This window comes from Gastrolobium bilobum, unplaced genomic scaffold, assembly GCF_033153095.1.
Source record: "Gastrolobium bilobum isolate Gb01-03AN ecotype WA unplaced genomic scaffold, APGP_CSIRO_Gbil_v1 utg66984, whole genome shotgun sequence".
Lineage (NCBI taxonomy): Eukaryota > Viridiplantae > Streptophyta > Magnoliopsida > Fabales > Fabaceae > Gastrolobium > Gastrolobium bilobum.
In genome coordinates this window covers 33822-55848 of record NW_026898532.1, presented here as the reverse complement: position 1 = coordinate 55848, position 22027 = coordinate 33822, and the positions used below count along the sequence as shown (strand labels likewise).

At 33.0% G+C, this 22027-nt stretch overlaps 2 protein-coding genes across 2 annotated transcripts; one reads left to right on the top strand and one right to left on the bottom strand.

Moving 5' to 3' along the window:
• The first annotated feature begins 5947 nt into the window (after positions 1-5947).
• On the top strand, positions 5948-7292 carry LOC133317181 (uncharacterized). The gene has a single exon (XM_061519016.1). The coding sequence runs from the start codon at positions 6065-6067 to the stop codon at positions 6962-6964; it is 900 nt and encodes a 299-aa protein (XP_061375000.1). The 5' UTR covers positions 5948-6064; the 3' UTR covers positions 6965-7292.
• Positions 7293-7659: 367 nt separating this feature from the next.
• Positions 7660-8485, bottom strand: LOC133317183 (uncharacterized). Its single transcript, XM_061519018.1, has 2 exons — positions 8353-8485; positions 7660-8231 (listed from the first exon to the last, which is right to left on the bottom strand). Exon 2 carries the CDS (start codon positions 8223-8225, stop codon positions 7848-7850), a length of 378 nt encoding a protein of 125 aa, XP_061375002.1. The 5' UTR covers positions 8226-8231; positions 8353-8485; the 3' UTR covers positions 7660-7847.
• Positions 8486-22027: the final 13542 nt, after the last annotated feature.

The following is a 22027-nucleotide window of genomic DNA, read 5'->3' as shown; positions in this document are numbered from 1 at the left end:
ATTGTTGCTCTGTTTTGAACCTTGGTAAGTGTCACCAACCTTGATCTTGTGTTTTGATGATTAAAAGAGGTGTCTTGGTATGTTTAATGAGCTAAACAAGTAACCAACTGTCATATGAACCTTAAGATGCATGTTTAAGCTTCTGGAAGTGTTAAAAATGGAACCTTGGAGGGATATCTTCGCAAAATGCAGAAACTGCATTCTGTCGCGAAATATCCGGATATTTGACGTGGAATATCCGGATATTGATATCCGAATATGGATATCCAGATATTGATATCCGGATTTGGAAATCTGGATATCCGGATATTGCCAGAGTGAAATCCGGATATTGGATATCCGGATATTGCCTGTGAGATATCCGGATATTGCATATCCGGATATGTCCCCGAGGAATATTCGGATATTCTGGGTTTGCGAGGAACAATAGCGTACTGTTCATCCAGAACTGATCTATGTGTTTGTGGACCCTAGTTTGAGGAAGTTGAACTTCTGTAATTAATTAATGTAAGTCAGAATCATGTGATTAAGGCCTATGGCTTGGTGAGAAGCCTTAAGACGTAAAACGTAATGAAAATGCGTTGTCTTTATGTTGTATACTTGTAGAGTATGATTGTTGATGTATTGTTGGTCCATAACAGATTGTGAATCTGCTGTGTTTTGACTTTGAGCTGTGGACTCTTGGCTTTGGGTGTTAGCTTGCAAGGTAAGCTTTCGTGTCCTCGGTTTAGCCATGTTGTGGTTCCACCATGTCCCATGGGGGTATGGTTATATGCATGCTGTGTTACATGTTTTAAATATTTGAAATGTTGTTGAGCTTTATGTGTAATGGCTTTTAATATGCATGTGTTGTTTCATCTTGACGGTAAGCCTGAGTATGTGGCGTCATACGATATGGTGATCCGGGGTGAATGCAAGTGGCGTCTTGCACTAATTGTGGGTAATAGACGTATAGTTATTCCTGCATTTCTCTGGCCAATAGAATAGAATTGACACACATGACATGATTATCTGCTGCATTACACTGTTTCAGAAATGATATTGATGAACTGCTTTTAAACTTATATTGCACATGTAAGTGAGCTTGGGGTGGAAGACCCTTGAGGAACCCTTGACTTACTGAGATTTCTTGTTTAAAGATCTCACCCCACGTTTGGGGAATGTTTATTTCAGGTTTAGGTAGTATGGCGACTGATGCCTCTGGCGGCAGGAGGCCATAGCTTAGCTGATTATGATATTACTGCTTATTTGCTAGCATGATGGATTGGATGCTGTTTATGTTTTCCGCACTATTATATGTTGTTGATGTTGAGACTTATGTTGGGCTTTGTTGCCTTATTTGGGTGAGCATGAGAGTTGTCCATGCCACTATGTCGTTAGTACTTTTGAGTTTGGTTGTATAAACTGATAGTTGGTCCGGTCTACGTGTTATAGTTTCGTGACTAGAGCCTTACATTATGTTATTTTATTTAATGAGGTATTTCAGTTAGCTGTTTTATTGCAATTGCATACGGGCTGTTTTATTAATTGATTAATAAGCAAGTTGGTAATGATAATGACTTCATAATTGAAAAGAAAAAGATATTCCGCATTTTTAATTAAGCGCAGCTTAAATACGATAGTATGATGACATTACCGGATATATACGGGGTGTTACAATTTCTAACGTTTCCAATTTGAAACAGACTTGTAAAAAAAAGTTTTTTTAAACAAAAACAATAATAATAATTTCATATTAAATTTTTAATTAAAAATATTATAGTTTTTGCGACTTAAATTTAATTATATAAGAAACATGATTTAATTTAAAATCTGAACCATAATAAAAAGCTGCACTATTTTCACGAAAATGAATTAATAACAATTTTAATTTAAAATATTTTAAAATTAATAACAAAATGGTTACTAATGATACATATTTTTTGAAAAATTAATTTTTAATCTTTTAATTTTATAATTTTTTATATTGATTATACCTATATATTTAAAATGTTTATGTTGATATTTTTAAATAAAAATCCTTGTACGCATACCTTTTTTTTTTATTCTTTTTTAACTTAAATTTTTAATTTATTTCTTCTTAAAGTATAAATATGTCATTTCTCATTTTTTTATTTAAATTTAAATTTAAATTTGTTTTTATCAACTATGCATATGTTTTTATAATTTTAAATATTTTTTTATTTAATATATAATTTTATACACAAAATAATTTTATGTTTTTTACTAATTAAGCTCAATAGTGGGATATTAATAGGGTTAACAATTATCTATGTATAAATTTTTTTTAGGTATAATAATAAATATCATTAATAGACTTAACCAATTCCAATGCATCAAGAAGTGATAGAATTAAAAATTTGAATTAAAATTTCGAATTTAGAAACTTATTAAACAGGAAATATTTTAAAGTGGCTTCATTGTTATTATAGTTTTTCTTGAACGTAGCAAAATCAATAGACTCAATTTCCAATGCATAAAGTAGTGTAATTTTATATTTGTAATAAACGATGACCTATTTTCCCACACATCAAGTTCAAATTTTAAAATTCAAATCTAAAAAGTGAAATATTTTATAATGAATGCTGAAAATTTTTTCCACTTATGAAATAAAAAATTCAAATTTGAAACGTTTCTAAAAGTGGAAAAATTAAATTTTCATTAAACTCATGCTATCGTTCTCATGTAAATTATATAAAAATTTGTTTGGATTTCCATTTGTAGCAATTGAAATCTATTGCAAAATGAATATCTTCACCTTTGTATTCATTGATGTCATTATCAAATGCAAGGTTGTGAAACACCATTTTTCGGAAGAAAAAATTGGAGAGTAGAAAATACAATGCACCGTTTGAAGTATGACAGTCATATCCAAATTTAGTACTTTCTAATACAAAATCTATCAATCTAAAACTGAGAGCTGAGAAGCAAAATTTCTAATGATGACCTCCAGTCACCACCCACTTGTGTAGCACATTTACATAAGCATTTCTTGGTTTTATTTGTTGGAATTCACATCTAATGTCAATTAATTGGTAGATATATGGGATAACAAATATTGTTTTCTGCTATATAGAACAGTTAAGTGTGATAACATTAACACTAACTATGATGACATTTAGAAGACACTTCATTGATCTGCGAATTGCTAAATTCTCACACCATCATTTTCAAATATCATCATCTGTTCTTTTATGGTCACGATGTTTTGGACTTGACTGGAGTAGGAAACAACTGCATTGCATAAACATGAAATCCTTGTCAGTGAAACTTTGGATTTGTTAAGAAGTGGGTGCATCTTGTAACATTCAAGGAGTGGAGATTATAAGAAACCCAACTGAATCATGAACTTTAACTAAATTAGTGCATTTATCAAGAGTCAGATTCATCAAGAATGTTACTTCACATAGGCTTGGTAGTTCAGTTAAGAACTTGCAACCTTCAAGCATTATTGAAAACAAGGTCTCAAACCTCTGCAAAATAACAACAAATGACGCTAAGTTATGAACTTTTAAGAGGAAAATATATTAACAATAAAAACTTTGAAACTGATACATGCCTTCAGTGGTTGGAGGAATTTAAGGCAACTATTGGACATATTGAGTATCTCGAGTTCTTTGGGACTAAAATCAGATGGTAAAAACTGCGATGGATAATAACTCCAATCTAGCACTCTCAAATTATTTAGTAGATGTTGGGCGCCTGTAGAAAAGATTGCCTCTTCAATAATCAGAATTTTAAGGTTTTTCAGTTTCTTGAAGGCTTTTCCACTCCACTTCACTTCCTTCTTGTTGCATGCTTTGAGCATTATGACTTTAATTTTATCAGTTCCCTTCCAAGACAAAGGATAATTTAACCACAAAAACGTGCACGTTAGGAATGTCATTTACATTATCAGATAAATTTACAAATTCTAAATCATTATGTTCTCTGCTAATAAACATGAGTATAAACAAAGCCATTCCCAGAGTTACCGGAGCCTTTGGATTTGTTTCATCTCTAATATCTTGCTATCAGGTAGGTGCCTGCTAGTAACATTATGGTTCACTTCCATCTTTAACTTGAAAAATTATATCTGTAACAATATTATGAAACCTTCTTCCCTGGAAAATGAAAAAAAAAGAGAATTAGTATACAAAAAATGAAAACGAATTCATAGCAATTTGTTTATAAAGTAAACAAAAATAATAATAATACAACATTCGCTACACATACGAACGAAAAAAAAATGCAGGCAAGAACTACACAGCATGAAATACGATATACAAAGACAAAGTATCAACAACAACAAAAAACGAAAATCATAACAACAGCCACGAAAACAATAAAAAAACGATCAGTATTATGATCCTTTATAAAATCCTATCTTGAAACCATTTTGTTTAAGAAGACGGAAAAGAAGAAAAGAAGCAGGATATTTCTCTGAAAGAATTTCTCTCAAAGAAACAATTCACAACGTTCCCTTTTATAGAATTAGCTGAATGCCACCCAAAACTTTCCAAATCTTTTCCCACCATCCATATTTTAAATTCAAAATTCGAATTTTAGATCAGATGAGTAATTCCAATGTAAAAAGCAATTAAATCAGCTGACCAATTCCAATGTGAACAACAGTGGGACATTTAATGACTTGTCTGCCACCACAATTGTTTTCTTTTTCGAATTTAAAAAAAGGAATTTTTGATTTTTAAAAGAAATAATTTTTCCAATTTACCAAATTGTCTGCCACCATTACAATTTGAATTTAAAAAATTAAATCGAAATATTTAAAAAATGAAATTTCAAAAACGAAATCGAAATCATATTTTGAAATTTTAAATCGAAATCATATATTGTTTTAAAAGAGCCGATCATTCCAATGTAGAAATCATGATCAGTTTGAATTTGAAATTTTGGAAAGAGCCTCTCAATTCAAATTTAGAAATCATCATTAAAGTCTGACATGAAACAACTGAGTTGGGCATTGAATGAGGTGTCTGCCACCACAACTCAATTAAATCAAAACTCAATAAAACATTTTTTTATTTGTTTCGTATTTTACAATTTTAAAATGTTTAACAATATATATAGATGCATGTGCCCAACATTTTCCAAGGAGAAGGTAATGAGATTTAATTGCATTGAAAAGGTGAACTGATATAAAAGCTTCACCATTTTTCACAAAAAGAAAATAACGTTTTTAATTAAAATTAATTAAAAAATATTTTAAAAATATTTTATTTTAATTAAAAAAGTTTCTAAAGGAGGAAAAAATTCAAAATGAAACAGTGTAAACACAAAGCTCAGATTGATGAGAAGATGACACATCAGCAAAGTTTTCAACATTGAACTCTCCTTTATATATATATATATATATATATATAGATAGATAGATGTCTTATTTTTCTTTGTTAATATTTATATAATTTGCAATATGAAATATCATTTTATATGTCTATAATGAGAACTTTAACTTTTCCGAGTGGTCCACATGCCGCGGGATTATTAATACAAAACAACATCACTATGGTGGTAAAATAATATACCAAGAATCTTGTTGCTTTCGCTAGCATATGCTTCTTTTTACATGAAGTTTATGTAATGGAGAATCAAAATATTTTAATGAGTGGGAACATCTCGCTCGCCACATAAGTTTATTATGTGGTTCATATTGCTTTGTATGGTTCAATGCAGAAAGCCAAAACCACTATCGCCAGTAGTAGTTTTCAGTTTCACAATTAAAGGAAGGTTTGTATTTGTTGATTCCTGTTATATTTGGCGTTTTTTATAGTGGAGTTATATCTTATCCTCCCAACTCTGATGCGGATTTCCAATTAGAGTGCATAGAGTTTTGAAGAAAACTACCTATCCCTCAACCTTTTCTTTCAGGATGTTGCTCATAGTAGGTTCTCTTTTCAGTTTGTGGAAACACATGCACCATGCACTTAGTGAAATGTTTGGACTAATCATATATCATATAAAGTACTTTATTTCGTGCACGCATCATGTTTGCAATGGCTTCATATATTTAAATGAAGAAGCCTAACTCAAAAAATGGTTGTCTTCTGAAGAAAAAAACATTGCCATGGGCACCTTTGTAGGACACATAGTTCCTGGATCAGCACTTGCCCTTCTTGGCCTGTGGCACATGATCAACACCATTAGATCTTACCTTGTGAAAGGCCCTGCAAACTTCACTGTAAGATTCTGGTACCAATTTAATACCCCTAAGTCTAGACTTAAACACTTGGAGCTTGTTTCCATTTTATCTTTTTCCATCCTCGCAATTTTCATGCAAGTTCTAGACTTTCCTCATTTCCACTATGCTTTTAAGCTTGTTCACTTTGAGCATGCAACTATGTTCATACACCTTGCTTTGTTTGCTGGTTTCTCCCTCTCGACTGAGTTAACTGATACACTTGATCTCTTCTCTGGATTTGTTGGGATACTTGCATCCTCAGTGTTTAGTCAAGAGCTCTTCCTACTCCATTTTCACTCCACAGACCATGTTGGACTTGAAGGCCATTGCCACTGGTTGTTGCAGCTTATAGTGCTTGTCACACTTCTAGCATCTCTGGCTGCAACTATTTTCCCTAACAATTTCAATGCGGCTCTTGTACTTTCTATTTCAGTCATCTTCCAAGGGTGTTGGTTTATAAACATGGGGTTTATGCTATGGGTTCCTGCATTTGTCCCTGAAGGGTGTGTAATGAATTTGGCCAAAGCCAGTGGCAATGACATGCTTGGAGCAGTTACTTGTGGCTCTAAAGAGGCTTATTTTCGGGCCAGAGGATTAGCCAATTTACAATTCAGTTGGATCCTTTCTGCAATTCTGATATTTGCAGGAATTGTTTGCTTGAAACTAGCTAGAAAATGCACCATTACAAACCGGTTGGAATATGAGAGACTTCAAAGCAAAGGTGCAGACTCTGCTAATGCCAATGAAAGTTTTAAGCAGGCCAAACAATCGACCACAGTTTGTTAAAAAGGCCTGGTGCATGCATTTTTAAGGTCTCAAGTGTATATAAGAGACCTGATTTTATGCCATGCAATGCAATAAGCTATAGTGTATTTTATACTAGCCCAGGTTTACATGGAGGTCGTATCCAACAATCTGTTGGGTTTTATAACTTGTCAGGAAATCTTTAACAAATTTATCAGCTATATGATGTTGGTACAGTTTTAAAACTGTCTAGTGTCTATTAGGGTATTTGTCTTCTGTGGTAGGATCTTTCAATAAATGTAAGAAGCATGCTATCTCAAGATCTTGTTCATTACATCATAAACTCCCTTAAATTTCAATGAATTATAAGAGATGTTTCTTATTCACCATCAGCTGACAGTTTAGTTTTGTGTGTTGCATTGATAACAAAAAAGAAAAAAAGAAAAAACACTTAAAAGAGGTATTTCTTTTAATCTGTTGTTGCAAAATTTCTCATTTTCTCATTTTCTTTCTCTTCTTTATGGATGGTATTTACATAAGACGCACTTCTAAGGGAGATGGAGTAACTGTCTCCGTGACCCATATTCAGAAAATGAAAGGATATGAATAAAATTATTATAAGGTCCAGTTGTCTGCCTAGTTATTATAATAATACCAAAACCAATTGAAATTGATTTCTTATTTAGACTACATATTTATAGCAAACTCTCAATAGGGTAATCTTCCAAGTTCTCCAAGAGGATATTTTGTCTTTATCTCCATATATCACCAACTTTTTATGCCAGAAATCAGAAAAATTGTGTACAGTTCTTTGTCTCCATAAAAAATTCATATAAGAGGATTTAGATAACCTAAATGAAAGATACAATTTTCATTTTTATTAAGAAAATAAAATTACATGAATCAAATGAAGTTTATGAGATTCTCACTCAGCCTCCTCCACATATGCTTCAATTCGAAGAAGAACAAATCCTACAGCAACCCCAACAAGAACAAGCCCATTCATAATGGCTGCAATTTGGAAAATTTCGCCTGCAGCATTACATGTTGAAGAAGCAGCTCCTCCACTTCTTCCCTTTCCCTGCAATGGAGATTTCAAGGAGCTCACCACTTTTGCAAAGGATTGCTCAGTGCATACAGGAAGGCCTAATGAGGTGACACTGTTCTGAGCCTTCAACCCACCAAAAGAATTGAGCCCTGTTATGTAATGCACATTATTCTTCCTCCTGCTTGACCTTCCAACGGTGGCACTGCCTACAACAGTGATTGTAGCAGGAGACATTGTTGCTGAGCCTGTTGCCATTGTTCTCTGAAATGAGGAGAAAATATATAAAGTAGTTAAACACACTTGATGGTGTAGAAAATTGCTGGTAAAGAAGGAAGATAGAAACAAATCAAATAACATTGGTATGTGTGCTATGAGTAGTAACCTTTTTTAGGTAGAGCTGGAAGGGCTTTCCAATAATAGCCTGTGGTTGTTGAAGTAAAAAGGTTTGTAGCAAGGAAGAGACTTTGTATTGGGACTACTAGGAAGAAATGGATAAGGTAAGAAGGGTGTGGTTGGTTGAAAAGCAAATATGATAGCTTCTTGTTTTTATGGCATGCAACTTTTTGATGCTGGCCAAGGAAAAAAACAAAAAAATTGACTCCCATCTGCTAGCTAATTAAGTTCACTCATTTGAATTTTGAAACATGTTTTTTCTGCTTACTTGTTAGTTTTGAGATTTAGACTGTATCTGAATAACATAATTGCTAAGTTCAACTACTGTAATTTTAGTCTCGCTCCCTAAACACTTGCAATTCAGTTCAACATCAAATTTGTTAAGCGGTGGAATAGTATAATGTAAATGATTGTGCAATGAAGCATTAGATAAATATCGTCATCATTGCCATGGCAGAAACCATTTCATAAGAAAATTATAGAAATTAGTTCATATAAATATTTTACAGCATGTAATTAATAATAAGCAAGTTCCAAGTCCACATAATTGGTAGTATTGTTGCCTAGTGTGTTGATCCCTTCCTGTCGCAACTTGCATGCACCCTTAACATTTCAACTTTTTGGTCTTCCCCCAACACAATTTCACATATGCATATATCATTTTCTTTGATCCTGTTCTTTCTGCAAAAACTTGCCCACCCTAGGATACATACTCGACCATCTTTCCATGTGCATACTTCTCCTATCCCTTCTGTATTTTTTTGGCGGATTGGTGTCTGTCCTGGCAAGCTGAGATGATAGTTTCTTACTTCGTTTATTTGAATATCCTGTAATAACAAAGATGCATCCCGTAAGTAAAAAAATATATTAGCAGATGAGAAGAAGGAACACAACTATACTTTCAAATTCTCAAGACAACACAAAATAATTGAATGTCCCTTGCATAGTTGTTAAAAGTGGTAGTTAAATATTTTAGAGTTATACCTTGCATTGGCAACATGAAAGGGTAACCCTTTTTGGAAAGCTAAGGAAAAAGTCTTTAATGATCATTCTTGGAATATGCTGCAATAGCAAAGGGTGATGCCATAAGTGAAAAATACAGTAGATGGAAGAGTAATAGCATTTGTTAAGACAATAATAGTCATCGTAGCTTAAAGACTAAAGTAAAATATAATAAATTGCAACTACTTGACTTATTTAGGGTAAGAGAAGGATAATCACTCAATTAACATTTTTAATATGGACATAATAATATGGAGAGATTAAAAGGGCTTGAAGTGCAAAGGAATATTAATCAGCAATGAGAAGTTGAAGGTGGTGAAAAGTACTAATTCCTCCACCTAGGCTTAAGCAAATGAACATACTCAACTCATCTAACTATGCTCCATTGTCCAAAATGCCAATATTTATATGGGTTAGAAAAGACAAAAGGATAGAACTAGAACAGAACAGGTAAATAATTCTAACCAATTCGTTGGGTCTGGTTTTAATTTGTTTTGCAACAAAGTATGGATTGTCCTGCTGAATAAACATTTCTGCATCAATTCCATAATCTTCAAGATCAAGATATTCACCTCTGGTGGCAGACCTTCTTACAGTCCTCTCTAAACCAAATAAATAAGCAGGTAAAGGCAGACTCATGCAACACTACAAACTGAAATGAAATAAACAAAATTAGTTTTCAGTATGAAGTTAAAGTTTACCTTTGCGGATAACAAGGTGTTTGCTGGTTCTACAGTGACATTGTGCACGCATGTTTCCACTGTATTCTATTTCATTCTCTTCTTCCATCTCTATGTACTCTTCATCGTCATCGTCATCATCGTCATCCTCCTCCTCATCATCATAGTCATCCTCATTATCATCTTCATCTTGTTCCTGTTCTTGTTCTTCTTCCTCCTCCTCCATCACAAAATCCTCTTCTTCATGTTCCTCCTCTGGTATAATTATCTCCTCACATTTTTCTTCTACTTTCTCTTCTATCTCCTTCTCAATCAACTCCCTCACACAATCCGTTTCTTTTCTATGTTCTCCCTCCTTCTCTACCTCTATCTTTTCACACCCTGATTGTTCAAGGATCTTAACCTTGATCACATTGCTTCCATCATATGTAAAAATAAGAAAGTCTGCAACCTCTAGAGAATTTTCTCCTTGGAACTGCTTCCAACCATCATCAAAATATAATTGGCCACCAATGATACGTGTTTTGACATGCCAAACTCTCCCACTACGATTTTTAAGGATGACATCCTCAGGTAAGTATGTCAACTTCACAAAAGCATTTGGGATAAGCTGCAACAATTTAATTTTTTTTAATAAAAAAATGTGAGCTTCTTATGACTCACTAAGAATAAGATAAATGTTACTTAAAAGGTATATTGTAATACTTTGGTAATGATTTGAAGTCAACAACAGCATTTGTCTGGTCCACTTCGAAAGCAATATAGTTAATTCTTATTTGCAATGTTCTAAATATTAGTCTAAGGACAGCAATGTTATATCTTCATGTAAATCTAGATTGTAGAAACTATAGTTGACAAAATACCATTCTTTCAGAGCTGCGCACTGGAAGGAAGACTTTGAAGAAGTCAGGGTACTTCTTGGCTGCAATAATCATTCTGTTCTCCATAAATTCCAATATCCAAATTATAGAAAGTCCTGAAAATTCAACACCCTTCTAGATATTCAAAACCAACAAATGTCCAAATAAATCGTTCACTGTCCTGAATCTATTTCTAATAAAAGGACCATGCATTCTATTTATATATTTAGTTTACTTTTACTTTTATTTTTTATTCATCGAAAAGAATGTTAGTCCCATAGAAAAAAAAAAGAAAGAGAAAAAACATTGGTCAACTAGGAAAGACAACAAAATCTAAAGTTGCTCACAAAACTTAGTCAATGAAGCAAGAATGGAGACAACCTTAAACCAAAAGATGGGATTGATGGGGAGAGAGGGGAAGCAGTGCTGGGTGGTGCAAAGTTGGGACATGTGTCTTTATCACTTTATGTTTGTGTTGCTGATTATCTCTTTTCTTCGCTAATAAGTTAAAAACTTATATCCAAATTTATGATTAGAAGGCATATTTCCTTATCATTTTTCAGGTACAAGGCATCGTGAAAGTCCATATGTAGATCAAGTCAAATTCCAGCCAAATAAAAACACACATCACCAGCTCCTTCAATCTCAGGAATGTGTAACATCAGCTAGAAAATAAATCACAAACATACACAAAAACAGATAAAAAGCTAAGCATCCAGCATCCTAGCAATATGATTCCAAGTATGATAGCAAGAAAAAAAACTTGATCAGGAAGCTGTTGAAGACCTTGTGTACAAAACAAAGCTACATTATAAATGACAGTTTTTTTTCTTTTTTTTGGCATTTACAAAGTAAGGGACAAAATGAGCTGTGAGAGAGGGAGAGAGAGAGAGAGAGATAGAGAGATACAATGAGCTTGAGCATCATCTTTGTCCTCACCTTACTTCAAACTTGTAGTATTTTCTCAGTGAAATTAGAGAGAACTGAAGAGTAAGGTCTAGATAGTGGAGGAAGGTGTATGCTCTGACTAAATAGCACCCTCTAGCCTCTATAATGAATATTGAACATGAAACCATGGCATGCAAGACGGTTAGCCATTTCCACTAGGATCATGTGCAACCTTGGCATTTTTGTTATCATTAGAATATGGACAGATATCCTATTTTTGGACTAAGTCTTATTACTCTTTTCTGGAATTGGTAAACCTGAGTTTGTGATTTTTTTTTTTAATTATTATTTTTCTGTTTTTGGAAATGATTGTGACAGAAAAGCATATAATTCAACGCCAGAAGATGCTGCAAGTGCTGTGCATGAATAATTTGTGCTCATGGTCCCTATTGAAGTTTTATATTGGTTAGAAACAGACCAAAGTGAAAGGTTCCATTAACTTAATGGCTTAGGATTTTGAGTAGACAAAGACATGCATGAAATGATACAAAGTATAAACAACTATGAGTTATGGCAATAAAAGCCACGTCCATATGTATGTATGGTTAGACCAAAATCATGACCATTAAAGAGAAGTGATAATGTTAAAAGTCCTGCTTTTGGTCCAGTTCTCAGTATCCAAGAAAACACAAAAATAATTTTCACTAGAAAAGAACATTAATTGTAGCATGAGATCAATGGGATAACAATATCAACAAAACAATCACCTTGCCCTTGGTGTTTAGGCCTTCCTTGGTTGTTTCCTCGTAAAATTATAGTATTTGGGTATGAAACTCTCTGTCTTGGGGATCGATGTAACAGAGAACATAGATTGAAATAGAATTGGTACACACACACAGAAATAGTAATAGTCACTTGCGTTTTAAGTTTCAAAGTACAAAACCCTACTATATATAGTAGAATTTTATCACTTTCAGCTCATTGGATTGTTACTTGTATTTTTCTTTAATTGATATTATAAAAAATAAAATTGCGAATTATTAAATGTTCCCAATTAAGAGTTAATTATTGTATTTCCTTAAATTTATGTTAAATAGTGAATAAAACAACAAATAAGAAACTAAAGACATATTTGTGTAAGCTTTTAAAACACAGATTTATATATTATTAATTTTTTAATACAAGAAAGCAAAAACAAAGGAAGAAAAGAAACTAATAACCAAAAGCAAAATTCATGCAATCTGACATTGGAAGATCATACGAGAGATGTGGAAAATGTAATAACTAGGGGAAAATATGAAACCAGGTCATTGATTGGTCTGCATGTCACACTTAATCATCCACCTTTGCAATGATGAAAGCACGTTATAGTGTGTTAACATATAATTTATTTATTTTTTATTTTTTTTGTAAACTGTTAACATATAATTCTAACTCAAGGTCTTTGTTTATGTTAAGGTCTTCGTGAATATAAATTGATTTTTCTTGATGGAAGTATACAATGATATCATTTAATGCATTTTTAGGCCAATTTTGAAAAAATAAAATTAACCAATTTTCATATTCTCTAAATCTATATATCCTCTTGGCTCCTTTTTTGTTGTTGATAGAACTCGTTAATATTTATTCTTGTTTTCTCCCGAGAATTTGGCATTTCCTAGTGGGAAACAAATTTATCATATTACACTTTATTTAATTTTTTTCATTCTTAATGAAATGCAAATGTTGACACCACTTTGTTTCTATCAAAGATTGTTCTTTTTTGTCATACATGTATATTGACCCTATATATATATTTGCTGTTTTTTGGAAACTGAATATGACAGACTCATGCATACAATAATACAGCACCGGAAGATGGTGAATGTGCAGTGCAATAATACTTATGCTCATGGTCCGAAAATTTCATGGAAAATATACTTCTTATATTATCACAGATGAGAAATTTTGTAGTAACACATAGAAAGTCAAGATGTGCATGTGGATCCTGCTATAAATATACTTGCTGTAAAATTTCTCATCTGATGTCGTTGCAGAAATGAGAAACTCATATATATATATATATATATATATATATATATATATAGGAGCAGTTATATTTATTACCATTTTAATCTTATTACTTAGGGTCCGTTTGGATGAGCTTTTAAAAAAATGACTTTTTATGCATTGCTTTTTTTAAAATAATTTTTTTTAAAAGGTAAAGTTATTTTATGTTTGGATGTATGATTTGAAATTCACTTTTACAAAAAAAAACTTGTTTGGATGTTAAAATAAAAAAGTACTTTTTATATATAAAATTACAATAAAGGAGAGTGTAACACCCTGTTCTAGAACCGGTTTGTTAACATCGCATTATGATATTAAGCGCAGTTACAATCACATTGGCTCAATTAAAAATCCGGATAAATTTTTCTTTTTAAGACGATGCCGAATTTAAAATATCCAATTGCGTGATCATAACCATATTACCTTGCGGAATCAGATAAACCTAGTTTAACATCATGTTCTTATTCCATTTTTAAACCATTAATTTACTTCTTATTTATTTCACAACTTCTACTATATTGTAGATCTCTTCGTTAGCTACGCGTGGGTTCAAACCGCGCTCAAATCGGAGCACTGTAGCCCAAGTTATGGGTTTTCTACGAAACGAGCGCGTGAATCCTGCTGATCCCGGCGCCAGCTGTGGCGCGGCGGGCGCCAACGAAACAGAAGCTCCTGATCGAAATGGCGCTGGAGGCGCCAAGGTTGGCGCCAGGTGCGCCAGCTGGTGATCCCGGCGCGATTTGCGCTACGAAACAGAAGCTTTCGAGCAAAATGGCGCGCGGTGCGCCAAGTTTGGCGCCAGGTGCGCCAAAGCTCTGAAGGTTTCACCAATTCTTAGTATTTTACCTCTAACTAGAGTTGTATTTGTCCAATTCACACAATATTGGTCTCTATGGAAAGCTAAGAAAAATATCTACAACTTCCATACATACACCACGGTCCAAATCTATCATATAAATTCCTCTCCATAATTGGTTCTTAGTTCTTGCATAATACAAACACATCTAAAGGGACATACATGCCCTTTTCCTCATGGCTTGTACTAAAATTTGGGCAGCATAATCCTTGTTTTCTCAACAATTCTCAATTTAGAACTAGGTACCTAATATGATTTCTCAGCCCAACCAATTCAATAACTCAATACATAAAAGCATGCATATATTGAATTTCAAGTAGGCATCATTTACAGTACATATTCATTACAACTCATGGAACTTAGCTTACAAAACGCTATGATCATTCCCTTGGCTCCCATCAACAAAAGAGATGACCAAAGGCATGAGCATAGGCTAAGTCCATTCCAATATACAAATCATAAATCTATCATTGCCTATTAATTATAATTCTATACATGTGAGCTACAAAACAACATGTATAATCTCAAAATTGCAACACTTCATGCATATGCTAATCCAGATATGGCCACTTGCCACTGGTGGCTCCTGCAGTATCCTTACCTGAAAGGGGGTCCCCACAACACGGGGTGAGATATACGAATATATCCAGTAAACCAGGGGTCCTTGGAGCATCTCTCCACCCCACAGTTCCATATCAGTGTAATAGCAATAACAATAATAATGCAGTAAATACATATCCATGCAAAGTGCAATAACATCTCCAGGAGAAATCCCTCGAGCTCTCCAGCTGTCCTAAGGAAACTCAGATGCAAATAGTCCTATTGGCCAGCTAACTACCAAGTATGATTTACGCATCGTCATGCCACATACCAACATAGGGAAACACCATCCTATGCCACACCAAATGCATATACATACGTATAACAAAGCTTTACACTATTTTATTGCATTTATATACACTATAATCACCACTACCCTTTCAGGGCTTGGTGGAACAATCAAGGGAATTACCCCCAAGGTCCGAAGGCTTACCTCAATGCTTCAGTCGACCTTTGTTCTTCACCAGCAGTTTCAGCAATCAACTTTTACAAACATACACCTATACAAGGGTAATGCAATTAACATATTGCATTCAAGGATAACTCATCATCATCAATCCAAGCTATCCTATTCATACCACAACACAAGGATGAACTTACCTATTTCAAGGACTAATCCATCTCTATTGCTTGCTCCAAAGGTTGGTCAATTAAGGTTGATCCAATTGCCTCAATCCTAGACAACACAATGATACAATCAATGACCAACCAAACAATGGTTCAACAATGCAAGAAAACTCATAACCAAGTGTCATATTCTTGTAATTTTTCCAAACCTACTCATTTGACTACTAAGCTCGTTTCTAGCATTTTTCATAACATCTACTAAGTCTCAAACTTCCTAGAGCATAGCCAATTTAATCACATTTATATGAAAACCCTAATACACTATTCACAAACCCTAACTCATGCAAAAATCTAGGGATTTAGTGTGCAAAGTAGTGGAAACTTACCACCAATGACCACACAACGATGCAATGAGCGCTCCCCAAGCTTCAATGGAGAGAATCACCCCAAAACCCCAACTCTCACCAAAAGGGGCGAATTTTGGAGGGTTGATATCTCTCTCCCCAATAACTCTCACTCAAAACAAAGCTAGGATTATGAAAGAGGGGAAGAATCTAAGTGGTTTAGGCTTTTGAACGGATGGATTTGGTTGAGATTAACTTTCTCTCTCTCTCTCTCCCTTTCCTCTTCCTTCTTTCTCCTTCTTCTTCTCTCTCCTTCTTTTCTTTCTGCTGGTGTCGTGAAAATGGGGAGGGGAATTGGTTGCTTTTTACTTTATGCCACTTAACTTTGTTAAGTGGTTAAAAAGCGGGTATCGGTTCATCTATCTATTCAACTCCATTAATTACCAAACTTTACCCAAAAGTCTGGAATATTATTCTAGGAATATTACTATTTTTATTTTTATATTTTGGGCACTTTCGCCAGTACCCATTTATACCCCTTAATTTTCACTGAGTACACTTTTTAACTCCAAAGTGACTCAGATTCATTTAATTAAATCTTATTCTTAATTTTACTCACTAATACATGCTTAATTATTTAATTACATGCAATTTGCTAATTAATTAGGTTAGGGCTATTATAGAGAGATAAAATAGAGATAAGGAGAGATAAAATAAGCATGATAGGATGAGGTTAAAATTGTATTTTAAAAATTTACATTATCTTTTAATTTCTGCTTTTTTTCAAAAGCAACCAACTACTGGCTATAAAAAAAGAAGCATCTTAATTTTTATTTTAAATTTTTCTTTTTTTAAAAGTTGTTATCCAAACATCTAAAATTTTCAAAAGGACTTTTATTTTTAAAAAAAGCAACTTTTTAGGGAATAAAAGCTCATTCAAACGGGCACGTAATTGGTTACCGTTGAATTAAACATTACAAGAAATCTGGTATACAGAGGCAGTTATTTTAGGAATTTGGGGTGGTTAAAACCGCCTCTAAATACTTGGGTCAGCGGTTCATGAACCGCCTCATTTACCACCATAGGGAGGCAAAATGCGGTGGTTTTCACAAACCGTTGAAATAACCTCCTCCAAATATGTTAATCTAAGACAGTTATTTTAACCGCCTCCAAAATATATTCTGAGAAATAATGTGTGACCGCCTTCAAAAAAGCAGTCCAAATACCATAAATATTTACATCCCAATATTTATAAATTACCTTTATATTTTGTTTAAATAAAAAAATAAAGATAAAAAAGTATAAATTAAAATATATTTCTTATCTTATTTAAAAATAATATAATAAGAATAATATAAGATTATAAATAATAGTGTACTTGTATTCAAGTGCAGGTGTGTGTTAGTGTGAGTTCTCATATAGAAGGGAATGGAGAAGAAGGAGCAAATGTCTTCCAATGTGTGACTTTAAAGTGAAAGTAAGATGATTTTTTTTTAGTGTGCAACAACCATTTTTGAAAATTTATATATAACACTATATGATTCAATTTAAGAATCTGAACGGTCAAATTAAAGTATTACAAGATAAGAACACCGATCAAATTTGAGGACAACCCAACGGCTGAACAAAGAGATCTCTGTCTTTGAATCTCATTGTCCAACAGGCCATGAACCACTTCTAAATGTGCTTTGGAGGCGGTTACATTAAAATCGCATCTAATTGCTACATTTAGAGGTGGTTATTTTAACCGACTCTAGTATCTTTTTGGAGGTGATTTCACGTTAACTGCCTCGAATCAATTTAAGCACCGGGAGAACAACCTTTATGTGTCAATTGGAGGCGGTTTAAGGGTAACCGCCTTAGTTAAACCGCCTCCAAATACCAGTTTTTTTGTAGTGAATTTAAAATTAACGGTAGTTAATTTTTCCTTTTTTCAACCGTTAATTTCAAATTGATCTAACGGTAACTAATCATGTATTAAGAGTAGTAAAGCTAAAATGATAGTAGGTATAACATTATATATATATAGGGACATGATCCGTTTACAAACTTTTTTTGCAATTACACTAATGTAGGACCGGTCGTACACTGTGTGATTAATGTAGGACCGGCCCTACATAGTGTAGTTTGTAAACAAAAAAGTTTGTAAATATAACCTGCCCCATATATATATATATATATATATATATATATATATATATATATATATATATATGGAGGGTTATATTTACAAACTTTTTGTTTATAAACTATTACAAACTACACTATATACTCCCGAAAATACACTAGGTTACATTATGTACTTCGACTACTAGAAAAGTCCAAATATATAAAGTATATATTTTCTAGGAATATATAAAGTATATATTTTTCGGGAATATATAAAGTAATTTGCAAAAATTTATAAACAGATCTTTTCCCTATATATATATATATATATATATATTCCATCAACCTTACCATTAACGTCACCTTAACCATAACGGCGGAGCCATATTGAGACGAGCCAGTGGCTTGGTTTTCAGAAATGATTCACTGTCCATTGTAATCTTGGTAGGGATAAACACAAGAAATTTCCTGGGCACTGGCTTGGTTTCAAAAAATGATTGTGAGAAAGGTTTTCAAGTCTTGTTCTTCTTTTGCTAAAGATTCGAACTTTACAGAGAGTTATAAAAAGGGATATAATAAGTTTTGAGAAAATTTGAGTAGTTAGCTAAGAGAAAGAATGGTGCTGTGAACCCGGTGGCTCAGTTGGTAGCATGAGGACTGAGTGGTGGGAGAGGACCTCAGTCCGAATCCCACCAACACCATTTGGGGAGGGACATAAGTACTGTAATCCTTAGACTCGCACTCGAATTCTGGATTAGTCTCATAGACGGCTCAAAGAGTCGAACCCGTAGAGATACCGAGAGTTCTGATTCGCCTCAAAGAGATAATTAGAATCAGTTTCAAAAAAAAAAGTGATGCTATGGGGGGTTTGTCGGGGTAGATGGTAGGAGAAGATGGACAATTTCATGGGACACGTGGCATTCATGTGAGTATATTGTTGTGTGTTGGTTTCCTTAATTTTCCTATTTGTTTCTGGGCTAGGCTCCCACTTTTCATCAAAAAATTAAAATTTAAGAAACTTTAGATTTTCTATGAGCTTATCTACCACTTTGTCGGTAATAAGAATTTTTTAATATTGTAAATTGTAGTTTGTAAAAGAATTATTAAGAAATCAAGATAATGATACCAAATTATGTCTAATAATTTCTTTTTTTACTTATTTTAAGAATTGAATTTTTGTTCTCTTTTCTTTTTTTATATTATAATATTCTTTCTTCTTTCTAGTATTTAATTGATTACTTGGCCGAACAAGAAAAATAATAAAAATTTGGTTATTAATTTTTTTTTGGCACTACCTGATTATTTCGCGTGGCTCCGCCACTTTTTCTTATTGAACTTAACTGAACCTTGGTTAAAACTTTATTACGAAATGCAATTTCTGAAAAGTTCAACCGCCATAAGTTGTTCTTTCTTTTGTATTTTTGTACATAGCTAATAACTAAGTAAAAAGTTGCCCATATTTTTGATGAAATAATTGCAATTCGCAGACAACACCGAAAAATTCAGGTTTCAATTTGTTTGATTCCCAGTTTTTATCATAATTTACTGAAACGATTACTGTATATTGATAAAAACTTTAACGGCATCAAGTTTTATGATGTGAAGGTTGCTAGCGACCTTTATTAAGCCATTTTCTTCATCATTCAAATATCTGAATATTTTATTTTCTGAGTACTTGGCATCAAATTCTCTTTGACTACAACTTCTTTGGTTTTATTTCATTTAGACAACTTTTTCTTCTTTTTGGGGTGAATATTGGACAGTGATATCCATGATTAACGTACACTAAGGCAAACATAGAAGCTGGCCTGGCCACTGTGTAAATTGGGTTCCCATTAGCTATGACCCAATTCATATGCTTTTAGTTTGTGCAACCATCACAATTACTACATCAATCATTCAGTTCTAACCTTTAAAAAGAAGAAGAATTGTTCTAAACTGCCAGATGGGAATTATGTGCCTTCCCAAATTCCTTAAACTTACCATGAATTAAAACTATTTTAAATTACTATGAGGAAATGCTAAGAAATTTTTTTTTTTTTTTTTTTTTTTTAACTTATAGGAAGAGGAGAGCAAAGAACATAACATTCAAGCCAGTAAAGAATTCAGTGCAATTTATCAAGTTGTAAAATAACATAACATTTTTCAATGTAGCCTTTGACGTCTGCTTTCACCTAAGGCTAAATTTTTTTTTAAAGGAATCCCCATAAAGCCAAAAATGCAGGAATATATATATAATTTTCTCTTGCACAAGAAAAAGATCACTTTGGCTAAAGAAAGACGCTAAAATGATGTTCCACAAAAGGACAAGAGAAAGGAACAGCTGGACCCATGAAGCCAGAGAGGGTCTACCATCCAAGATAAAATAGAGACCCAACAAAAACCAAAAGTAACCAATTTAAACACACTATCTTTTGTTCTATTTTGATACATTCTCCTTTTCCTACAAAACCAAATGCATACATGTAAGTTTATATCTTTTAAGATTCTCAGCAACCAACTCACCAGGAAAAATTAAAAGTTGCACACAAGATAAAAAAGAAAATATATATTAACCAAAAAAAAAAAAAGTTCTTCGTCATATATATATATATATATATATATATATATATATATATATATTTGTGTTTGGCTTTATCATTTGTTTAGAGAACCGGCCCCAACAGAATAGAAGAGAAAATACCAAGTAGTGATAACTCAGTTAGTAGCAAGGGAGTTGAGTAAGTAAAAAAAAAAAGCTTCGGTTCGATCTCAACATACCACCTTTGGGAGAGGTTTAAATATCTTCATCCCTAATCCGCCACAAACTCCGGATTAGTCACATAACTGACTCAAAGAGTCGAAGTTAATGAGAATACCAGGCCTCAAAGAAATAATTAAGGTGGAATTAACTCAAAAAGAAAAATAGAGGAGAATATGTTTCTCTACTCCTATTAAGGGAAGTACTTAGCTAATAAAATGCAGAACCTTCTATTTTATTCCAAATAAATAAATAATTTTTTGAAGTTTACCAGCTTCATTTGTTGGATATTGGAAGCATCCATTAATATATAGAAAAGAATAAAAAGTATTGCCAATGCCAGAGAACTTGATTGGAGACATTCACCTTCATCTGTTTTTCCTAGCTGTGACATTAGTTTCCATCCCTTCACATCTACATTAATTTCCATACAAAAAGCAATGCACGTTAACAACTTTTAAGGCACCCACTACCACTAACTATAGAGTTTGGTCAAAGCGTAGGTCCCTTAGAAAGTGCAGAATCTATTTTCCACTGTTTGCATTTGCTAAACTATCAATGACATAATTAACATGTCCTTTAAAATGTCGAATTTGCATTACTTATTTTCATGACAACACGAGTTAGATTATGGGTGATCCAAGTTGATTATTCACATTATTATTTGATCATCTTTAAATATATTTTTTAACTACTTCCGGTTACATACAGATGCCAAAAAAAAAAAAAAAACTTTCGAATGAATAATTTGTTTAAAAAAAAAAAAAAACCTTGATTAAAAACAGTGAATCAAGCCGTCATGCAGGAGAAGCTATAAAAGATAACCCCAAACTAAAAATAAACATTAAAAACCAAGATATAAACAACAACAGGACAAGCATTGACTTGGTTTCTGATAAAGCTAGATTGAACACTCTATTTACAACTCAAGTCAAAAACAAAAGAACAAAAAAAGAGAAACATGTATGA

Bases quoted from the DNA above. Each gene is read 5' to 3' on its own strand.
- LOC133317183 (XM_061519018.1), bottom strand. From the start codon at position 8,225: ATGGCAACAGGCTCAGCAACAATGTCTCCTGCTACAATCACTGTTGTA.
- LOC133317181 (XM_061519016.1), top strand. From the start codon at position 6,065: ATGGGCACCTTTGTAGGACACATAGTTCCTGGATCAGCACTTGCCCTT.